Source organism: Arabidopsis lyrata, assembly GCF_000004255.2.
Source record: "Arabidopsis lyrata subsp. lyrata unplaced genomic scaffold ARALYscaffold_5, whole genome shotgun sequence".
Classification (NCBI taxonomy): Eukaryota; Viridiplantae; Streptophyta; class Magnoliopsida; order Brassicales; family Brassicaceae; genus Arabidopsis; species Arabidopsis lyrata.
In genome coordinates this window covers 17,551,227-17,570,925 of record NW_003302551.1, presented here as the reverse complement: position 1 = coordinate 17,570,925, position 19,699 = coordinate 17,551,227, and the positions used below count along the sequence as shown (strand labels likewise).

At 37.3% G+C, this 19,699-nt stretch overlaps 7 protein-coding genes across 15 annotated transcripts; 4 read left to right on the top strand and 3 right to left on the bottom strand.

Moving 5' to 3' along the window:
- The first annotated feature begins 88 nt into the window (after positions 1-88).
- LOC9314107 (AT-hook motif nuclear-localized protein 15) lies at positions 89-2,170 on the top strand. 3 transcript variants are annotated; one of them, XM_021026296.1, is made up of 3 exons: positions 89-333; positions 522-565; positions 741-2,170. In XM_021026296.1, the coding sequence occupies exon 3, from the start codon at positions 958-960 to the stop codon at positions 1,882-1,884; it is 927 nt and encodes a 308-aa protein (XP_020881955.1). In that variant the 5' UTR covers positions 89-333; positions 522-565; positions 741-957; the 3' UTR covers positions 1,885-2,170. The 3 variants fall into 3 exon arrangements, with proteins under 3 accessions (XP_020881955.1, XP_020881956.1, XP_002878039.1); XM_002877993.2 differs by lacking the exon at positions 89-333 and having other exon boundaries at positions 441-565; positions 741-837; positions 931-2,170; XM_021026297.1 differs by lacking the exon at positions 522-565.
- A 2,088-nt stretch (positions 2,171-4,258) lies between these two features.
- On the top strand, positions 4,259-6,818 carry LOC9312378 (L-type lectin-domain containing receptor kinase S.4). The gene has a single exon (XM_002877992.2). The coding sequence runs from the start codon at positions 4,424-4,426 to the stop codon at positions 6,473-6,475; it is 2,052 nt and encodes a 683-aa protein (XP_002878038.1). The 5' UTR covers positions 4,259-4,423; the 3' UTR covers positions 6,476-6,818.
- Positions 6,819-7,020: 202 nt separating this feature from the next.
- Positions 7,021-8,747, bottom strand: LOC9314106. Its single transcript, XM_021026355.1, has 4 exons — positions 8,324-8,747; positions 7,826-8,093; positions 7,571-7,710; positions 7,021-7,482 (listed from the first exon to the last, which is right to left on the bottom strand). Exons 1-4 carry the CDS (start codon positions 8,555-8,557, stop codon positions 7,111-7,113), a joined length of 1,014 nt encoding a protein of 337 aa, XP_020882014.1. The 5' UTR covers positions 8,558-8,747; the 3' UTR covers positions 7,021-7,110.
- Positions 8,748-10,281: 1,534 nt separating this feature from the next.
- LOC110228559 (aspartic proteinase PCS1-like) lies at positions 10,282-10,752 on the top strand. Its single transcript, XM_021026240.1, has one exon. It carries the CDS (start codon positions 10,282-10,284, stop codon positions 10,750-10,752), a length of 471 nt encoding a protein of 156 aa, XP_020881899.1.
- Positions 10,753-11,147: 395 nt separating this feature from the next.
- Positions 11,148-13,636, top strand: LOC9312377 (E3 ubiquitin-protein ligase SDIR1). 5 transcript variants are annotated; one of them, XM_021025779.1, is made up of 9 exons: positions 11,148-11,316; positions 11,608-11,708; positions 11,808-11,862; positions 11,934-11,986; positions 12,073-12,301; positions 12,450-12,561; positions 12,994-13,051; positions 13,151-13,273; positions 13,348-13,604. In XM_021025779.1, the coding sequence occupies exons 2-9, from the start codon at positions 11,631-11,633 to the stop codon at positions 13,471-13,473; spliced, it is 834 nt and encodes a 277-aa protein (XP_020881438.1). In that variant the 5' UTR covers positions 11,148-11,316; positions 11,608-11,630; the 3' UTR covers positions 13,474-13,604. The 5 variants fall into 5 exon arrangements, with proteins under 5 accessions (XP_020881438.1, XP_020881440.1, XP_020881439.1 ...); XM_021025781.1 differs by having other exon boundaries at positions 11,150-11,316; positions 13,006-13,051; XM_021025780.1 differs by having other exon boundaries at positions 11,150-11,316; positions 13,154-13,273.
- On the bottom strand, positions 13,523-15,078 carry LOC9312376 (peptidyl-prolyl cis-trans isomerase FKBP20-1). Of its 3 annotated transcripts, none has more exons than XM_002876262.2 (6): positions 14,890-15,078; positions 14,475-14,605; positions 14,247-14,380; positions 14,080-14,159; positions 13,893-13,985; positions 13,523-13,806 (listed from the first exon to the last, which is right to left on the bottom strand). In XM_002876262.2, exons 2-6 carry the CDS (start codon positions 14,581-14,583, stop codon positions 13,650-13,652), a joined length of 573 nt encoding a protein of 190 aa, XP_002876308.1. In that variant the 5' UTR covers positions 14,584-14,605; positions 14,890-15,078; the 3' UTR covers positions 13,523-13,649. The 3 variants fall into 3 exon arrangements, with proteins under 3 accessions (XP_002876308.1, XP_020881444.1, XP_020881443.1); XM_021025785.1 differs by having other exon boundaries at positions 13,554-13,806; positions 14,475-14,585; positions 14,890-15,049; XM_021025784.1 differs by having other exon boundaries at positions 13,554-13,806; positions 14,475-14,614; positions 14,890-15,048.
- Positions 15,079-18,516: 3,438 nt separating this feature from the next.
- Positions 18,517-19,388, bottom strand: LOC9312375. Its single transcript, XM_021026058.1, has one exon. It carries the CDS (start codon positions 18,975-18,977, stop codon positions 18,735-18,737), a length of 243 nt encoding a protein of 80 aa, XP_020881717.1. The 5' UTR covers positions 18,978-19,388; the 3' UTR covers positions 18,517-18,734.
- Between the last annotated feature and the right edge of the window lie 311 nt (positions 19,389-19,699).

Genomic DNA, 19,699 nt, shown 5'->3' with positions numbered 1-19,699 from the left:
AGTTTTTGAAGTTGATTGTTTCACCACTATTAAACCAAAAAAAACAAAGACAACTTGCTACCATATCAGAACCAAGAAATTGACAATTGAGGTATTGGGGGTATTATAGTAATTTACAAACGGGTCCACAAAAGTGAGCAATCCAGGGGTAGTGAGAGAGAAGGAAGAAGAGACAGGCGTCTAGAGAAGCTCGCTCAAAAAGTTTTGCACGAACACCTAAAAGTTCAATGGTCCACAAGGACGGCTGTGGTCGAGAGAGAGAGAGAAGAGAGGACCGCTTCAGAGACCTTAATCACGAAAGATCAAATCACAATTCAATACCAATCCCTTATCGTACGCCTCTCTTCCTTCAGTCCTTTTAACGTACGCATGCTCTCAATATTTTCCAAAGTACAATATAGAAAGAGACGGTAATAATAACAAGACTTCACGACTTTCAAAGTACAAAATCCTGCCCAGGAAAAAAAAAAAAAACCTGTTGGGTCTAATCTTTCTCTCTCTGTCTTCTACTTCTTTTTTAGCAAGCAAAATAAAAACAGACAAAGAACTTCCTTTTATGATAAAGGTAAGTTTTTTTTATTCGAAGGGAAGATTTTTGTGTCTTTTTTTGGTGATTTTTTCCTTATTTAATTTTTAGCTTTTTGAGAATATTGCTTAAAGGAAATTTCTTTTGTGCGTTTTCTTGTTGTTCTTGTAGATCTGATTCTTTTTCTTTGTCCTTTTTCTTTCTTCTCTCTCAGGTATGATGATAGCAAACAAATGATACCCCCATGTCTTGAGTGTCTGCTTCATGCAACATGTTGGTTTGGATTTGGTTAATCTAAAGTTTAAGATAAGGTTTTCGGATTCTCTTCCTGTCTTGTAATAGTTTCTTGTCGGAGAGCCATCAACAACAACAACTAAAAAAAAAAAGATTTTTATTTCCATTAGAGAAGAAGAAAGAAAAAGGAAAAATCAATGGCGAATCCTTGGTGGGTAGGGAATGTTGCGATCGGTGGAGTTGAGAGTCCAGTGACGTCATCAGCTCCTTCTTTGCACCACAGAAACAGTAATAACCCACCGACTATGACTCGTTCGGATCCAAGATTGGACCATGACTTCACCACCAACAACTGTGGAAGCCCTAATACTCAGACTCAGAGTCAAGAAGAACAGAATAGCCGAGACGAGCAACCAGCTGTTGAACCCGGATCCGGATCCGGGTCTACGGGTCGTCGTCCCAGAGGTAGACCTCCTGGTTCCAAGAACAAACCAAAGAGTCCAGTTGTTGTTACCAAAGAAAGCCCTAATTCTCTGCAGAGCCATGTTCTTGAGATTGCTACGGGTGCTGACGTGGCGGAAAGCTTAAACGCCTTTGCTCGTAGACGCGGCCGTGGCGTTTCTGTGCTTAGCGGTAGCGGTTTGGTTACTAATGTTACTCTGCGTCAGCCTGCTGCATCTGGTGGAGTTGTGAGCTTACGTGGTCAGTTTGAGATCTTGTCTATGTGTGGTGCTTTTCTTCCCACTTCTGGTTCTCCGGCTGCAGCTGCTGGGTTAACCATTTACTTAGCTGGAGCTCAAGGTCAAGTTGTGGGAGGTGGGGTTGCTGGCCCGCTTATCGCCTCTGGACCGGTTATCGTGATAGCTGCTACGTTTTGCAATGCCACTTATGAGAGGTTGCCGATTGAGGAAGAACAACAACAAGAGCAGCCGCTTCAACTAGAAGATGGGAAGAAGCAGAAAGAGGAGAATGATGATAACGAGAGTGGAAATAATGGAAACGAAGGATCGATGCAGCCACCGATGTATAATATGCCTCCTAATTTTATCCCAAATGGTCATCAAATGGCTCAACACGACGTGTATTGGGGTGCTCCTCCGCCTCGTGCTCCTCCTTCATATTGATAGTTAGATAGGCGGTGGTTGGTGCGTTCTTTTTGCTGGAATGATTATATTTCCCATTAGGATGGTTAGGCTTTTGTTTATTAAGCTATCAAGTTTCTTTTTACGGGTAATTCAGATGACAATTAGCTAGTGTTTGTTTGTTTGTTTTGTGACGGCTATTACTGGTTTTTCTGACTTGACTATTTTGATCACGGATAGCTTTGTATGAAGGTGAAATGATTGTAGAATCGTCTTTGATAAAGCAATGGTTTGTAGCTTTTGGAATGGAAGCAATGGTTCCTTTCTTAGTGTTGGTAAGCTTGATTCTTTTCCAAATTTTGCTGTTTGTTAGTCAATCCATTTTAATTGCTTGATGCATTTTTTAGATCTTTGCTCTTCATACTCTTTACTTGCTGAGGCGGATTAGATTAGATTAGCTTATGTATTTGGCTCTATTACTTTGTTCTTCTTGAGCTTGTAATGCATTTTTGAGTTATCAAGGGAGGGGTTTGCTTGCAGGTAGATATCATACTTATATGTTGCTATTAGAAGTTTATATATGCTGCATTTTGAATCTTTAGTGCTTTTGACACTAGATTAAGTCAAACAAAACCGGATTCTAGCCTTGCGGGCGATTAATGTTGTTGAGGTTTTATCAGTGATGTGCTTAAAGAGACTTGTGTGGAGAAACTTATATGTAGCTATTAGAAAGTTTATGTATGCTGCATTTGAAACTTAACTGCTTTTGACATAAGATTAGAGCATACAAAACCGGATTACCGGATTCTAGCTTTGCGGGGGATTAATGTTGATGTGGTTTTTATGTGCTTAAAGAGACTTGTAGAGAAACTTTCTCATTGACATGTGTTTCGTTGTTTACTGTTCTAGTGAGCGTTGTTTGTTAGCTGAGGAATTTCAACAAAGTTGATTTCATTGGTCCCCAAAAGCATAATTTATCAAAACTGTGTTTTTCCCAAAATGTATGGATCTTTGGCATTGTCTTTGGTCTTAAAAATATTCCTTTTTTGGTATATCAAAAAAACATGAGTACGGAATATATGGTCCCATCATAACTAAACTCCGTAGCAATTTTATATGTCAACAGCTAAGTACAAATTTGTAATCTCAACTCCTTGGATCATTTTCTTTTTCTTTTCACCGCAACTTTTGTGACATATTGAAGGTGGTATTTGTGAAATAATTGTTGCCCCGGTTTAGACTTTAATTGTTTATGTGTGTGTGAAAAAAAAACTTTAATGAATACTACAATATAAAAGTTAGCTTTTCGAATTTCGTGATTTTTCAAAAATTTTACTTAGCATATTCCTACTATATATTATTCGTTATTTCATCATTCATTTTAGTGATCACCACAATCAACGTAAATCGTGTTCCATTTTCTTCAGTTTTTTAGTAACTTTTTAACCATTTTTTTCAACAACCCTTTTTCCTGAAGGACTTTTATCTTGGTTGGCCGTTACTCAATCCAAAAAACATAAGACTTTTCCCATTTTTTGTTCTTTTCAGTGTCTTTGTTGGATGATTAATTGACTTTTTCTTCCTATCCAAGAATATTCTTCTTACTTATCGTTTCTGAATGAAAATTTGTTCCAATCCAATAATTTTCAATTTCAAGTGGATCATTTACACAATCCACACTATATCTATATAAAAACTTGAGTCGTGACGATACTCTAGCATATCTAATTGATGAATATTTATCGAATGGTGAAAGTATATAAAGTTCTTGGTTTTAGTGTAGTATACTTACTCCAAGATATCGTCCTTGGTGCCGAACCACGTTACTAAAATTGTGTCCAGAGTCCAGATGGGGAAAGGGTATTCTCGTACCCGTCCATATAATTTGTAAAGTGTGTTTTCATATCTTAACAAACACATAGGGTTAATTCCAATCTAAACCGAAAAAAAATTTGAATTTCATACCCAAACTTTAGATTTAGTGGTTTTTTTCGGAGTCGTAATTAACCAGTATTAGTCAATTTTACGGTTGCTGAGTCAACTAACACGTATTTGTGACCTTTTAATTTTTTTAGGATTCTCTTGAAGAAACTTACTGTAAAAAGTTTTGTCAAAAAAAAAATCTACTATAAAGACTTATGGAGAATTGTATTTAACTATTTATAAATTTCAACAAACGGATTAGAACATGTACCATCCTCGTCATATATTGTTTCAGGCCTACATATAATTTTTCAAACAATTAGAAGAAATTTAGTAGATCGTTTGATTACTACTTATACATACTTTTCTCATCTATTAACAAAATCGGAACCAAAATGAAATGGTACTAACCTCGTATTATCGTATTTTAATGTTAGATTTGAATTTTCTGTTTAAATATTAAATATCATAAAGTTTCACCTGTCTAGAAATAATCACATGTTCCTCTAGAACCAACATCATTCTCAGCATCACATGCTTTTATAATCTTCACCATCTTCTTTACCTATCCTCCAAATAGATCATATGTTAGAACTATAACCCTAACACCTCATTAACCATTACTCTCTTTACTTCTCTCCCAAGAAAACAATTCTTGATGGCCCAGACCTTTGTTTTCATCTGCTTACTACTCATCTTCTTGACACACTTAGTTTCATCTCTAACTCATGACTTCTCCTTCGTTGGCTTCAAAAAAGCCTCACCAAATCTTATCATAACCGGAGTTGCAGAGATTGCTGCCACTGGAGCCATCAGGCTCACAACAGACACACAGCGCGTGATCGGTCATGCTTTCTACTCCTTACCAATCCGGTTCAAGCCAATCGGTGTAAACCGAGCTCTGTCTTTCTCCACGTCCTTTGCAATCGCCATGGTTCCAGAGTTTGTTACTCTTGGAGGCCATGGACTTGCCTTCGCCATCACTCCAACTCCAGATCTCAGAGGTTCTCTTCCTAGCCAGTACTTAGGCCTTTTGAATTCAAGCAGAGTTAACTTCTCGAGTCACTTCTTCGCTGTGGAATTCGACACTGTCAGGGATTTGGAGTTTGAGGACATCAATGATAACCATGTAGGAATCGATATAAACAGTATGGAATCGAGTACTTCGACTCCCGCTGGCTATTTCCTCGCTAATTCAACCAAAAAAGAGCTTCTCCTTGACGGTGGTAGAGTGATTCAAGCTTGGATTGATTATGATGCAAACAAGAAAAGGTTAGATGTTAAGCTTTCTCCATTCTCAGAGAAACCAAAGTTGTCTCTTCTCTCTTACGATGTTGATCTGTCCTCTGTTTTGGGAGATGAAATGTATGTTGGATTCTCTGCTTCGACCGGTTTGCTAGCTAGTTCACATTACATCTTAGGTTGGAACTTTAACATGAGTGGAGAAGCATTTTCTCTGTCTTTGCCATCTCTCCCTCGGAACCCTAGTTCAATCAAGAAGAAGAAGAAGAAGAGACAGGGTTTGATTCTCGGAGTATCAATCTTGTGTTCCCTTTTGATCTTCGCGGTTCTTGTCGCTGCATTGTTGTTCGTAGTAAAAAAGGCGAAAGATGAAGACAGAGTTGAAGAATGGGAGCTTGATTTTGGCCCGCATAGATTTTCTTACAGAGAGCTCAAGAAAGCTACGAATGGTTTTGGGGACAAGGAGCTTCTCGGGTCTGGCGGGTTTGGTAAAGTATACAAAGGAAAGCTCGCAGGTTCAGACGAATTTGTAGCCGTCAAGAGAATATCTCACGAGTCAAGACAAGGTGTACGAGAATTCATGTCTGAGGTCTCCACCATTGGCCATCTCCGGCATAGGAATCTTGTTCAGTTGCTTGGTTGGTGTCGACAGCGAGATGATTTGCTTCTCGTCTATGATTTCATGCCTAATGGAAGCTTAGACATGTACTTGTTCGACGAAAACCCTAAAGTTATATTGACTTGGAAGCAAAGATTCAAAATCTTAAAAGGGGTTGCGTCCGGTTTACTCTACCTACACGAAGGATGGGAACAAACGGTTATTCACCGCGATATTAAAGCTGCAAATGTTCTGTTGGACAGCGAAATGAACGGGCGGGTGGGAGATTTCGGTCTTGCTAAGTTATATGAACATGGATCGGACCCGGGGGCTACAAGAGTGGTTGGCACATTTGGGTACCTAGCACCAGAACTCACAAAATCCGGAAAATTGACAACAAGCACCGATGTTTATGCGTTTGGAGCGGTTTTATTGGAAGTAGCTTGCGGAAGAAGACCAATCGAAACAACTGCATTACCAGAGGAGCTTGTAATGGTTGATTGGGTTTGGTCAAGGTGGCAAAGTGGAGACATTAGAGATGTTGTGGACAGGAGATTGAACGGTGAGTTTGATGAAGAGGAAGTGGTTATGGTGATAAAATTAGGGCTTCTCTGCTCAAACAATTCGCCAGAGGTTCGACCTACAATGAGACAAGTGGTTATGTATCTCGAAAAGCAGTTTCCCTCGCCTGAAGTTGTTCCTGCACCGGATTTTTTAGATGCAAATGGTATGTGTTTTGATGAGCGCAGCGGTAATGCAGGCGAGTTCGAGGATTTTGTGGATTCAGCTAGGTTTTACAGCGGACCAAATGAAACTACTACTTCGTCGGTATTCTCTTTCTCCGGTAAAACAAGAACTGATCCAAGATAATGGGTTCTTTTAACCACGTTTTAGTAAATTTTTCAAGCAAAGTAATCTGAATGTTAAAATAGTTTATATTATCATCATATGCTGCTTTTTTCAGTTAACTACTTTGAGCTGTTGCTTAAAGTTTTGTGTTGCTCGTTTTTCTCTAATCCTATATATAGTTTATCATAACCTGATTTTGAACGTAGAAACTCTGATAACTTTCTTTTGCATCCAGGAGAGTTTGAAGAACCCATATCATCTTAAGCAACATTAAACCCACCAAAAGGTCATTAGCACAGTGATTTAACAAAATAAAGTGTTTTGACTCTGAAGTCATTGGATTGAATCTGTGATAAACAAAATGTTCTACATGCATCTCTCTCAATGTCTGATTTAATGAGATCGCAGCTAATTCAAATCAAGTTCAAGATTACAACCAAAATAGAGATAATTCATTTTTAGTTATAGAACAAATATCTCGGAACAGAGAACAAGGATTCTTCTATGAGAAAAAAAAGAAATTGGTAAAGCTCAAATAAAAAGAACATAAACGAAGAAGGTTTTGTATATAAAAAAGACATAAAAGAACAAAAAGTAGATGCATTTAAAAAAAAGAAAACAAAAAGTTGGCGAAACAACAACACTTGCATAAACCATTAGTGGGAGTAATTTTGCGGGTCTATGTTGTTAAAATAAGAGAGTAACTTCCCCTTCTTAACCATGAAGTAGGGAAGCTCGACATCAGTACTAGTTTTTGCAGCGGACTGGCTCAAGCTTTCAAGCGTGTCTTGAGGAGTAACATCAACATAACGGAGGATGTCATTGTAGATAACATAAGACCCATTTTGACAACGCGCCACATAGAAAAATTGCAAAAACTTCCTCTCTGTTTTGTCGTCCAGAGTCACGAAACCGCAAACCATGATAAACATTCTATCTTTAAAAGATCTGCAGATCTGATAATCCACACTATTCAATATAAAATTAGAAGCCCTCTTATGCTCATTGGAGACCCTCTTGTTGATTGCCTGCACCAAAAAAGTAACCTTATATTCCATTAAAGATGATTGGAAATTCTCTAGAATTAGTCCATTGGAAGGGGGTTTTGCAACTTACGTCAAGGCCTGGCATCTCGACCATTGTTCTACCAGAAGTCGAAGTCGGTCTGCTCATAACACTTTCAGTGACATACATCAAACCAACTTCCTCACGCATAGGCAACTCGTAGTAAACCTTGACAAATCCAGCTGCAAAATCTGCTTATATAATAGTCACACCAAAACTAAGTTAGTAAGTTTTGTAATATCATTAAGCCAAAAAAAAAAAAAACATTTTAAAATTGAATCAAACACAGTTTATACAACTATTTACCGGATTCAGGAACAGAAGGTAACGCTGGTATTGAATCGATATAGCGGAGGATATCATTGACAATGGCATAAGACCTATCTTGACGACGTGCTAAATACAAAGATTGAACAAATCTCCTCCTCAATTGTTTGTCTTTACAAGTCACGAAACCAGTAACCATGATAAATGCTCCATCTTCAGAACTAGTATTGCAACTCTGAGCAGCAAAACTCATCACATCAAACGAAGCACCTTCATAGTCGCATGATACGATTTGCTCCTGAATTGCCTGCACCATCAAGAAAATGTTTGGACTTGTTAAAAATATAACTAAAAGACTTGTTATTAAAAATACGATTGTTCTACAAAAACTCGGCTATTAAATGATTCGACTATTTCGGTATTAATCTCACATACAGTTAATATAATTACTCCAAACCAGAGTTGTCGATTTCAACAACAAACATCAAACTATAAAAACAGAAACTGAGAAAAATTTGATCTGATTAATAATAATACCTCAGGCGATGTAAAAGACATCATTGTACCGTCAGGACCGGGTCTAGTCATAGCACTGTCGTCGGCATACCACATCATGTAAACTACCTCGGGATAGACTCCTAGATTCAGGAAGTAAGATTGGAGAAAGCAATTGGCTAATGCTTCGGAAGTATTTAAATTCGTGAAGTGAGACTGTATAAAGTCATTGGCTAACAATACGGACGGATCAACATCTTTCATCATGGAATCCATATCTGCACCGGTAATTATGCCCTAGGAAAGACGAAGAAATCCAAAGGAAACCCTAGATATCAAAATCTCTCTAAAACAAACTTATCTCTCTGTTGAGATCAATCGCTGATCGATTTAAAGGAATCACCGGAAGATCAGAGAGAGGCGGCAGTTGTGAGACGGTTTGGATTTTGGAAACCTATATATGCATGCGTTCCATTGAACTTCTTTATATATGGTTTTATTTCATTATATTTAAAATATTAAATTAAATTATATAAGGAGAATGATAATTTGGAGAAAAAAACAGCCTTCTTAAAAGAGATAACTTTCATGATTTCATGACAAAAAATATCGTACGTATATCCTTGAAAATTTAGTTGGCGATGAAATCAATAAATTATGGTGTGGATTCTTATGTAATAGATGATCACCTATTACATCAAAGGATGGTAAAAAAAAAGCCCTGTAAACAATCAAACAAAGTCCGCTGATCGCCGCCTTCAAAGCTAGTGTCTCCGCTACTGGAACAGAGAACACATAGGATCGTGATGATGATCCCTGAAACAGAGAAACCTTAAGTGGATCCTTAATAATCCACCCCAAACCACACATGTTGGTCTCCGACTTCCAAGCCGCATCTGAGAAGCAAAGCAAGGCATCCTGATGTACAGCTGCGCTATCCACCAACTTCTGGATTTTCTTTTTTGGTGGAGCGTGCAGCTTTGCCTCCTGCCAACTTCCAGCTTCCTTAATAGCTTTATGGATTGTGTCTTCCTCTGTGCAAAACCTATCCTCGAAGATAAGAAGATTGCGCGCCTTCCACAAGAACCATAGGATCCAAGGGTACAAAGGGGACAGGCCAACTCCCACAGGAGGGAGGGTCTAGACTCCACAAGCAGATCTTTAAAAGAGATAATGTTTAAAAGGGGTCACTGTTGTGACTTCCGCCACCAGGGTTCGAGGCACAGCCACTGGCAGGTTTACATAGGGGAATTGCCAGACTCGTGGGATTAGTCCTTGGGCTTAGGAAGCCTTTGGGAGACCCGCAGTTATTCAAAAAAAAAAAAAAAAAAAACCTGCTCACCGGTGCCAACTCCCAGACTTTCCTTGCAAAAGGACACCTAAAGAAAAGGTGCAGAGAGTCCTCTATTTCTCCGCAGCGGTTACAAGCCACATTCGCCTCCAATCCTCTGTTTGACAACGCAGATCCAACCGGAAGTGCATTGCGTGAGCTGCTTTCCACATAAACATTTTCAGTTTTGGCGAGGTACGCACCTTCCAAATCATGGAGCTCCAATTAAACTTGTCCACGGGAGCAAGAGATTCAGTCCACATAGAATTTTGTATGTAGCTTTCCACATAGAATTTTGTATAATACTAAAACTAAAAGCTACATAAAATAAAAATGGGTTCTGTTCATAATAGGAATAACTAAAACTAATTTGGGGACTTCTGTTGAATTCAACACTTTGTAATCTTAAAATTTCAGATAATGTCAAACTCTTTAATTAAAGCTACAAAGACTTTTAGTTTATATTTCATGGTAATCGAGTTTCAGATAGCCAAACTCTTAAATTTGAGCTACATAAAGATTGTTAGAATTTTGTCCAAAAAAAAAAAAAAAAAAGATTGTTAGATTTTAATTTGTACAGTAACTAAAAAAGATTGTTCAGAAGGAAACATAATGAATCTTTTAATTTACGATCGGCTCGTCGACGAGACCTGCTACGTCCTTCGGGTGCATGGACTTGATAAAAAGCGCGATACCAGAGGAAGACGATAAAATCACCGGTTTAATGGGAATGAGCCTGGGTCGGTTGTCGTTTGTTAACCAGATGGGTTTATCAAAATTCTCTTATTGTATCTCCGGTTCTGACTCTACCGGTGTTTTGGTTCTTGGTGACGTGAGTTTACCTTCGCTTCCAGCTCTCAAATACACGCCATTGATTACTTTCAGGGATCGGTTACCTTACACTGACCGGTTCGCGTACACGGTCAACTTTGAAAGAATTAGGGTCGGTTCAAAATTGCTACCCATCCCTAAATCCGATCTTATTCGGGACCGTGCCGGAGGAGCCGGTCAGACGATATTGGATTCCGGTACACAGTTTACATTCCTGCTAGCTCGGGTTTACAACGTCCTAAAAACCGAGTTTACCGAACAAACCAAACCGGTTCTCACTTGCGGCCTGCGGGTATGGAAATGTTTGTAATTGGGAATCATCATCAACAAAACGTGTGGATGGAGTATGATCTTGCACATACAAAAGTTGGATTTGCTAATGACGTTAAATGTGATCAAGCGAGTAAACTTCTTGGATCACACAACAAATAGGTTGTTTCATTGGTTTTTAAATTCTTAAAAAATTTGTATTCATTAATCATTGGGTTACAACTCTTGTTATATTTAACTAGATCAAATTTCTCCTAATGCCATATTTTTTAATCATGTATGAATCAAACTTTATGTTTTGGTATTTATATACATTTGTTTTTAACATACAAAAATTTATGATGAGATGACATAAGAGTAGGAGCCAAAAGAGAAAGAACTGGTAACACCCAAACGACGACGTTTCCAAAATAGTGCGTCCGCATCACTTAACCATATGTCGAAATTAATGGTGTCTGAATGAAGACAAAAACTATATCCTCAGGGTAGCGATAACTCGGTCCGAGTCGACTCGGTCCGACTGCGATTTTCGTGACTCCGTCGTCACCACGCCTATGATACGTGAGTAAATCCGACTCTTCTCCGTAGATTTCTCCACCTCCAGGTGAATTTCTCTTCCGATCTCTAGTTCCGTTAAATTATTTGCTCGATGAATGAAACTTTCTCGATGTACCTCATTTTCGCTTATGTGAAAAGATTCGTGTTATTGATAGGGTTAAATGCCTTTCCTTTAATTTCTGTGATCGACATGGTTTCTCGAGCTCTAATTTAGTTTTGGGTTGTTGAATTGATTTGATTGAACCAAATTTAGATTCAGTGACAATTTGGTACTCTCTATGTTTGCTTTTGCATGATTGATAGTATAATAATTGTTTGAGCAAATTTTCTTTTGCAGGCTCTTTTGTGAATTTGGAAAAGATGAGTTTTGTTTTCCGGGGAAGTAGAGGAGATTTAGAAAGCGGATTCTCGGGTTTTATACCCGAAAGGCGAGCTATGGTATGCTTCTTCTTGACAGTTTTTCAATATAGGAAACATATACAATGATTTTTGTTAGAATGTTTTACTTATTGGAAGTGTCTTTTGGTATCACTACAGCGTGTTCATGGAGCTCGACCAGTTAATTCTAATTCCCTTGCTTTTCTGGTTACAGGTATTTCAACTTTAACCTTCTATGTTATCTTCAGTTATGATGTAAATACTTGTTTGGTTTGTGCATTTCAGTTCTTTTGCTGTTTATGATTCTCAATTCGCATCAGATGCCTCCTAATTTCCTGGTATGGCAAATACATGTGATATATTTTTTTTTCCTTTTGAGTTATTTATTTTTAGGCTATGAGTTTGACATTCCACAAATTTGTAGCTGTGGCTTGTGCTTGGGGTTTTTTTGATGGCAACGACACTTAGGATGTATGCGACTTGCCAACAACTTCAAGCTCAGGCTCAGGCTCATGCTGCAGCAGCAAGTGGCCTCTTCAGCCACACTGAGCTGAGGTTGCATGTGCCTCCATCCATTGCTCTTGCTACGAGAGGGCGTCTTCAGGGACTTAGGCTCCAGCTGGCTCTTCTTGATCGGGAGTTTGATGACTTAGGTCAGTTAATTCTGGATAGAATTCGATTTCGTAGTACATTTTTAAGATTGGATATGCCATTATCATCCGATTGTCCCTTTTTTACTATTCTACTTTAATAGTTTGCTCTCTATAGTTGAAGTCTGAGGCAAAAGTTGTTCTGCTGCAGATTATGAAACTCTAAGAGCACTTGATTCTGATAATGTTTCCACAACTTCTATGAGCGAGGAAGAGATAAATGCACTTCCAGTACACAAGTACAAGACGTTGGATCCTGAAAAGTGAGTATCTAACGTATCCTGTCTCTCCTTTAATAGTTTAAAATGTTTTCAAAAGTGGAAACTTTGAGGAATAAAGAAAACTAAGTTAGGATGCTGTGACATAGCAACTTGTAGAGATAGACCTTATGTTCCTTAACAGGGGAAGGGACAGTGGTAGAATTTACAACTTAATAAGGTATTGACTGTCCAATGAGTTACTAAAGATATGTTTTTCAATAGAATCTTCTAAATTCATGGGTTCCGTTGATCCCATGACTTCTTTAATTAATCGTTAGGCCCTAATTTGGAGTGGAAATCTTTAATGAACATTTCAATTTGTTACTGAGATAAACTTTTCTCAGCTTTCATAGCTCAAGGGTTTTTTGTTTCCGTAACAGATTTGTCTAATTATTGTGAATGAATCTGTATTAACGGTTTTTGGCTTGTGTTCGGTTTTGTTGACAGTGGTTGCTCTTTGGCAAAGCAAGCATCAACCTCATCCTCAGCTGAGGTATGACATATTCCCATTTTCCCCAAAATAGCAGATATACAAAAATCACATTTGAACTGGTCAATACTCAGTTTCATGTTGTTTTCCTCTTGTTCGAAGCAGAAGAAGCAAGATTCTGTCACTGAAAGTAAAAAAGGAACAGAAGATGAGCTTACTTGTAGTGTTTGCCTAGAACAAGTTACTGTAGGCGAAATCGTTCGCACCTTACCTTGCTTGCATCAGGTTTCCATCTTAAACTAAAATCATAGTCTTATGCATTTTATTGTCCCACGACTCATACACATCCGTTTGCTCAGTTTCATGCAGGATGTATCGATCCATGGTTGAGACAGCAAGGAACATGTCCTGTCTGTAAATTCAGAGCTCATTCAGGATGGCAAGAACAAGATGAGATCGATGATGATGCTTCCGACATGGTTTGAAAAGTTTGGTTTCCAACACTTGTTGTGTTATTAATGTGTGTGCGAATTAAAATCCCAAACAAATCATGTAACGGTCAATATGATATAACTGATGGATGACTCTGCCTTTCCAAAAGTTTGATTTAGATTCATCATGAGATAGTAGTATCAAAGGGTTACATCATTTTGGTTTTGACTTATTTAGCTTTGCCTTTGCCTTTTCCTTTGCCTTGACCCTTCTTAGCGTCTAGCTTAGCTTGAATCCTAGCAGCTGCAGCAGCTTTTGCTTCTTCTCTCTTTTTCTTATCATCCTCTTTAGCAGCGGCAGCTATCTCTCTCTGCTTCTTCAGATCTCTGCAACCATAAAGTAAAAACGTTTTCATATTTACCAAAGCATAACAAGTCAAAAGTTAGGTCCAAATGGTAATTATAATGCTTACTCTAGCCTGGCTCTCTCTTCAGAAACACTTCCAACACTAGCACCTTTCCTCGGTCTACAAGCAACCAGTTCCACTTCAAAGATCAAAGTTGCACTGCAATTACCAAACATGTCAATTCCATATAAAAAAAACACTCTCACAGTCGCACGCCTTGAACCTGAGGCAGGAAGTGTGTAATATAACATACTCCGGTGGGATGTCGGGGGGAGACCCTGCTCTTCCGTAAGCATATTCTGGCTTACATGTGATTTTTGCAACTTCTCCAACCTGAAAAAAAGATATGCCAATCAGTTGTATATAATAACTGTAAAGTTCATATTATAAGAATAGAAGAAAGACTCGAATTGTAGAAACCTTCATGGTTTTAAGTGCAATATCCCAAGACCGGATAACACTGCCTGTTCCTAACTCAAAAGAGAAAAGCAGATTGTCTTCGCGAGTAGTGTCGAAGACCTTTGCGTCTTCAGCCAATATACCCTCATAATGAACTAAGACAAAATCAAACATGGTTATGGTCCTTCATCAACAGTTCAACACATCAGTAGATGAATAATTCATATATATTGGCCCTAAAGAACATACCATCGACAACAGGAAGATCATCAGAGGGTGAAATAGCATCAGGTTTGGCTCTCCTTACAATCTCTTTCAAGACGCCACCATCTCCACTCAAATCGATCGCATCCCCCATAGCTTCAAAGATTCAAAGCAACCTAATTCACCTTTCACATAATAATAACATTACTGAAATATGAACAGATAAGTTCCAGTACTCATAAACACACACACAAACCATACACAATTACATCAACTAAGTGTAGAATCATTTCTGGGTGAATTTATCATTCTCTCAGCTCAACAACAACAAAATTAACAGCTTCCACAATCTATTAATCATATAGACACAGACAAATGGATGAATTCAAAATCAAACAGGCGAAGTAGAACAATTTCTAGAGATGTTAAAGAAGAGTTAGCTTTAGATTCTCGAACTCACCCGATTCGAGAAAAGATGAACAGTCTCTGATCGGATACGAAAACGGGAGAAGCGAATGTGTAGTGACGAAGTGATAACCGGAAGGAGATCGCCGTAGAGATCGGTGGCCATAGACTGCCCAAATGAGTCGAGAATTTTCCTAGAATCGGCTTTTCTTCTTCTCTAATCCGATGCTTTCGACGTCACGTGTTGTTCTCTAGGGACCGGTGCAAAATTTCATATTCGTTGGCCCATTAGGCCTATTAGTTTTTCAAGTGGCTTATCCGTTGTTAACCAAAGAGAAACGAGAGACGTAGGCCCATTAGGCCCATTATTTTGTCATTAAGTGCAGCGCGTAGCTATCATCGCTTCTCGTTGTCCTAATATTGGTAGTCTCTTAATATTGGCTCTTAGCATTAGATGATGGACACTTAATTGGTAGTCTCTTTAAGGAGTTCTCTTTTTTTTTTGTCTTAAGGCTAAAATCTCACGTCAATTGTCACTTTTTTTTAGAAAATGAAGAAAACTATAATTGTAAATTTGCAATCTCCAATAATTAGGAGTGAACTAAAGTACAAAAGATTCCGCAAAGTGTTAATTTTTAACAGTGAAAGTCAAACGGAAATATCGTCCGCGTGTTGTCTAAGAGAGGTGATAAACAAATCAAAATCAAGCATGCTAATGAACAATCAATATTTTTATAATCATTTAACTAAAGATCCCTTTTGGATTTGTGGGGAGGGCTCATAAAGTATAATTTTCAATTAGTAGCCAAACTATTTTGATTTGTCTCTTTATACATAGTGGATTTGAAACATACTTATTATATAATCTTTTTTATAATTGTTCAATGCCGCCATTACTCTTTTGTATACACAATTTAGGAAAAAGTGTTCTTCACAGTTGCAAATTTGCAATGATCAAAACATCCTCCATATATTGAAGTTTTTAATAGGACAATTAAATTGGAGCCATTTGAATCCTTATGTTTAAGCAAAGGAATCCATGAATTTAGTATTGATATCATTGTCCTATTTAAATCCTTCTTATATGAAAACTTGCTATTCTAAACTTGTATGCGGTATAATATGTACATGACTAACAAAATTTTAGGATGTATAGTACATTATACAAAAACTAATGTGAGCAGTTATGTCGAGATAGTGGTCATATATATATTGTGAACACCCCGAAATTTATGTGCACAATCATTGCCAGAATAATTAAAAGATTCTTAGTAAAAAAAAATTTGCTTGTGATCATTGAAGGTCAAACGTTAAAAACTTATAAAATTTAAAACCTACTAATCGAATGTCACCACAAAGTATCAAAAGTAAAACAATAGCTACATCGGAAAAACTCGACGACTAGAAAAACACGAATAATATAGTACAAAGGAAACAACAAAAAGGAATCCAACACATACAGATACACCTACATAATTTGTTTCTTTTCGATTGTAACATAAAGAAGGTATCATCCAAATCTTAATCACAAAAACAAAAAAGAAAAAAAAGCATTCACTTATATTTTCAAAAAAATTCCAAGAAAATAGTACCTAAACAATACCCTAATCTCTTTAGACATTATTTTTGAGAATACCGGTTCCAGACTTTTTTAAGAGAAAAGTATCTAGTTCTACATGGTCTCGAACTAGATACTTATTTTTTAAAGAAACATCCACATAGTTTAAATTACCAATTAATTTTTTCAACTAACTTCCCAAATGTGAATCCCAAGATTATTGTGCTACTGGAAAATATCACTGAAGGTGATAGTAGCCTTGCACTTGTAAAAATGGAAAACAATAAAAGACCTCTATGTGAGTAAATAAGTTGATGAGAACTATCTAGAAATATATTTTCTATAAAATATCATCACTTCTTCGGCAGTAGCTCGATGACTAGCAGTCTAGCACTCTAGCAGTAGTGACTTGCTTTCTTAAAGAAACCATCTTTCTAGACTCGGGTTTATTACGGAAATGGGCATTTTTATGGACCTAAAATTTGAGATAAGACATTTATTGCATGGGCTTGCAAATTTAGGTATTTGTGAAGACGGAAAAAAGACTGTTATACCCCTGTCTTCTTTACCTTGCTGAAACCAATCTCACCGTCGTGTTCTCGCTTCCGACCACAACAACCTAGCTTCTCCGATTACGACCATTGGTTCTCACCGTTGTGCTCGCTCCGGCTCTGCCAAATATTTTGCCGCCGTCACTTTCACCTCCATTAACACCATCTCCTTCGGCGACTTACAAAACGTCTTTGCCACAACACCATCTCGTCTCTGGCCACCAACACCATCTCGTCTCCGCCACCAACACCATCTTGATTGATTGTTTTTAAATAAAGAAATCTAAACCCTAATAACAATTTAGTAAACCCAAGGGCTGTAATTATAAACATTAATTGAATCAAAACTTCCAATTGAATTGAATAAAAACTTTCAATTCATCTTCTAATTTAAATCAAATTGAAAATTACATGTTTGTGATTGAAAAATCTTGGAGAAAGCTTTTAACATTGTTCAAGCCACCATCATCAAGGCTGAGCTCACCATCGCCGCCGTTATAAGTCGAGATTCAAGATTTAGTCGTTCTTAATCTTACCATCACCTTCTTCTACTTGCTTCTCACCACGGTGCAAGCCGCCGTTGTCACCGGGTCTCATCATCACCACAACCATCTCATTTACAGCGTCGTCTTCTTCTTCTCTTCATCTTGACCGGATCTCATCATTATCACCGGATTTCATCGTTGCAATGACCATCTCGTTCACCGGAATTCTAAAACAAAGCTCGACAACATTTTTGTTTTAATCAAAAATCAGATTAAAACTGTAAAAGAAGAAAGGCAAAATTGTATTTTCGTCATATGAGAAATGCTCAAATACGCAAGTACCGGTGAACTGTCCTGATCTCGTAATTATTGTTGAAGATAATGCCAATCCGGTAATTTATTCTTCTAGACTCAGCTCTGCTTATTTAATCACCTAGGCGGCTAGGCCTAACACAAGAATTATATATTCTAGCTATCATGAACTATATAATTAATGTGGTCGTAATGACTAATGATGATTGATTACAATGGAAGTTGCGGGACCAAATAATACGTAGTGGCTTTATAAATCTAAATATTTGTTCTCGATCGTTAGTTATATTTCTTCTTATAGTATTTAAGTGGCAGCTATTTCATGTAATCGTGGACTACGTAAGATATTGAGTTTAGTTACCAGAGGCAGAGTCCATTGCATAAATAACTATTTTCATATTTATGTAAGCTTTATATCCTGTTTAATAAACTTTGTTTTGGCAAAAAGAAGACTCTGTCAATTTTATTACTTTAACTAGATAATCTTTTATAATTCGCATGTTCAATCCACTATAGTAACAACATTTTTTTATTAGAACATTTTGAAGTTACCATAATTATCCATTGACTTCAATGATATTCAAAAATCCTAATGACCACTTTTGATTTAACCCTTTTGAGTTTTTGAATAATCTTTTCTGTAACACGTTATTTGAACATATCGGCTTTAGACAATAATAGGATCTAATATGATAATAACTGCGATATGTTTTCATATCACGTAATCAAGTTCAAGAAATTAAATTGGTATAAAATAGTTATGAGTGAGCAAGAAAAACGAATCTAATTCACCGTTTTATACTAATTGCTTTATATCCTCTATTGTTCAAGTGCATACACTGAAATAAATTACGAAAAGCAAACACAAACATTGAAATCTAAATTCCAACCAGAAAGTAGAATCCTGCCTATATGTACATTTGTATCTAATCTACTCTTATAGTTTAAAACAGAGGCAAGAAGAAGAAGAGCGAGGTAGGGTTTTGATGTTGATTTAGGAGTCCTCGGAGTTGTTATTATTATGATCAGTCCAGCAAATAAGCATAACGACGCATCTCCTCATGATGTAGAAGCGAGCTCTTTGTTCCTTCACCAATCTCCCACATTTCCTCGTGAAACCGTACTTCCCCTGTTTCTGTCTCGACGAGAGCGTGTTCCTCGACGCGCCTCCGTCGTCTCCGAACCTTTCCTTTTTCGGTAGGTACTGAAACTGCGGCGAGCTTCTCGGTCGAGACATTTGCCTGAGGATTCTTAGACTTATGATCTCCCTTGGGAAATGAAAGTGATGGTTTTGTTTGATTCTTGTTGGAGACTGATGGATTTGAGATATTTTCTTGAATCTGTGAAATTCAGCAAAGTTAAAGAAGAGTTAAGGAAGAGAGTGTATGGGGTACTTCCGCATTTATAATGGTTTACAAATAAATATCCTTTTGAACACAAAAAAGATAAAAACGGTCCAAAAAAAATTAACACTAATAATTGTATGTATAAAATAACCATGTATAAAGTTATGAGTATTCATTTAAATATTATATTTATCGCTAACTTTATTTCCCCAAAAATATAGGCTTATTTTTTTAACATATGGGATTCTTTAGAGGCATTGCTAAAAATCTCACTAACGCACGTAGTAAAAATTTTAACAAAAAAACTCACGTAGTAAATAACCATGCAAAAAAACAAATGTGAAAAGTTAAAAACCCAAAGAAAAAAGAAAACGGGTACAAAAAGAGAGATTTTAAATGCATCAAAGCAAATCTAAACTCTCACTGACATTTTTCTCTGCAACTGTAACTGTTTATTGCTTTCTCAGTACAATTCATTATTCCACCACCACCACCAACAGTTATATTCACTCTACAACAAAAGGACAAGAAAAAAATAGAGGTCCAGAAAAAACAGAGCTACAAAATAACCAGTCTTTCAATCAACAAACTACAATAAAATTTCATAATTGAA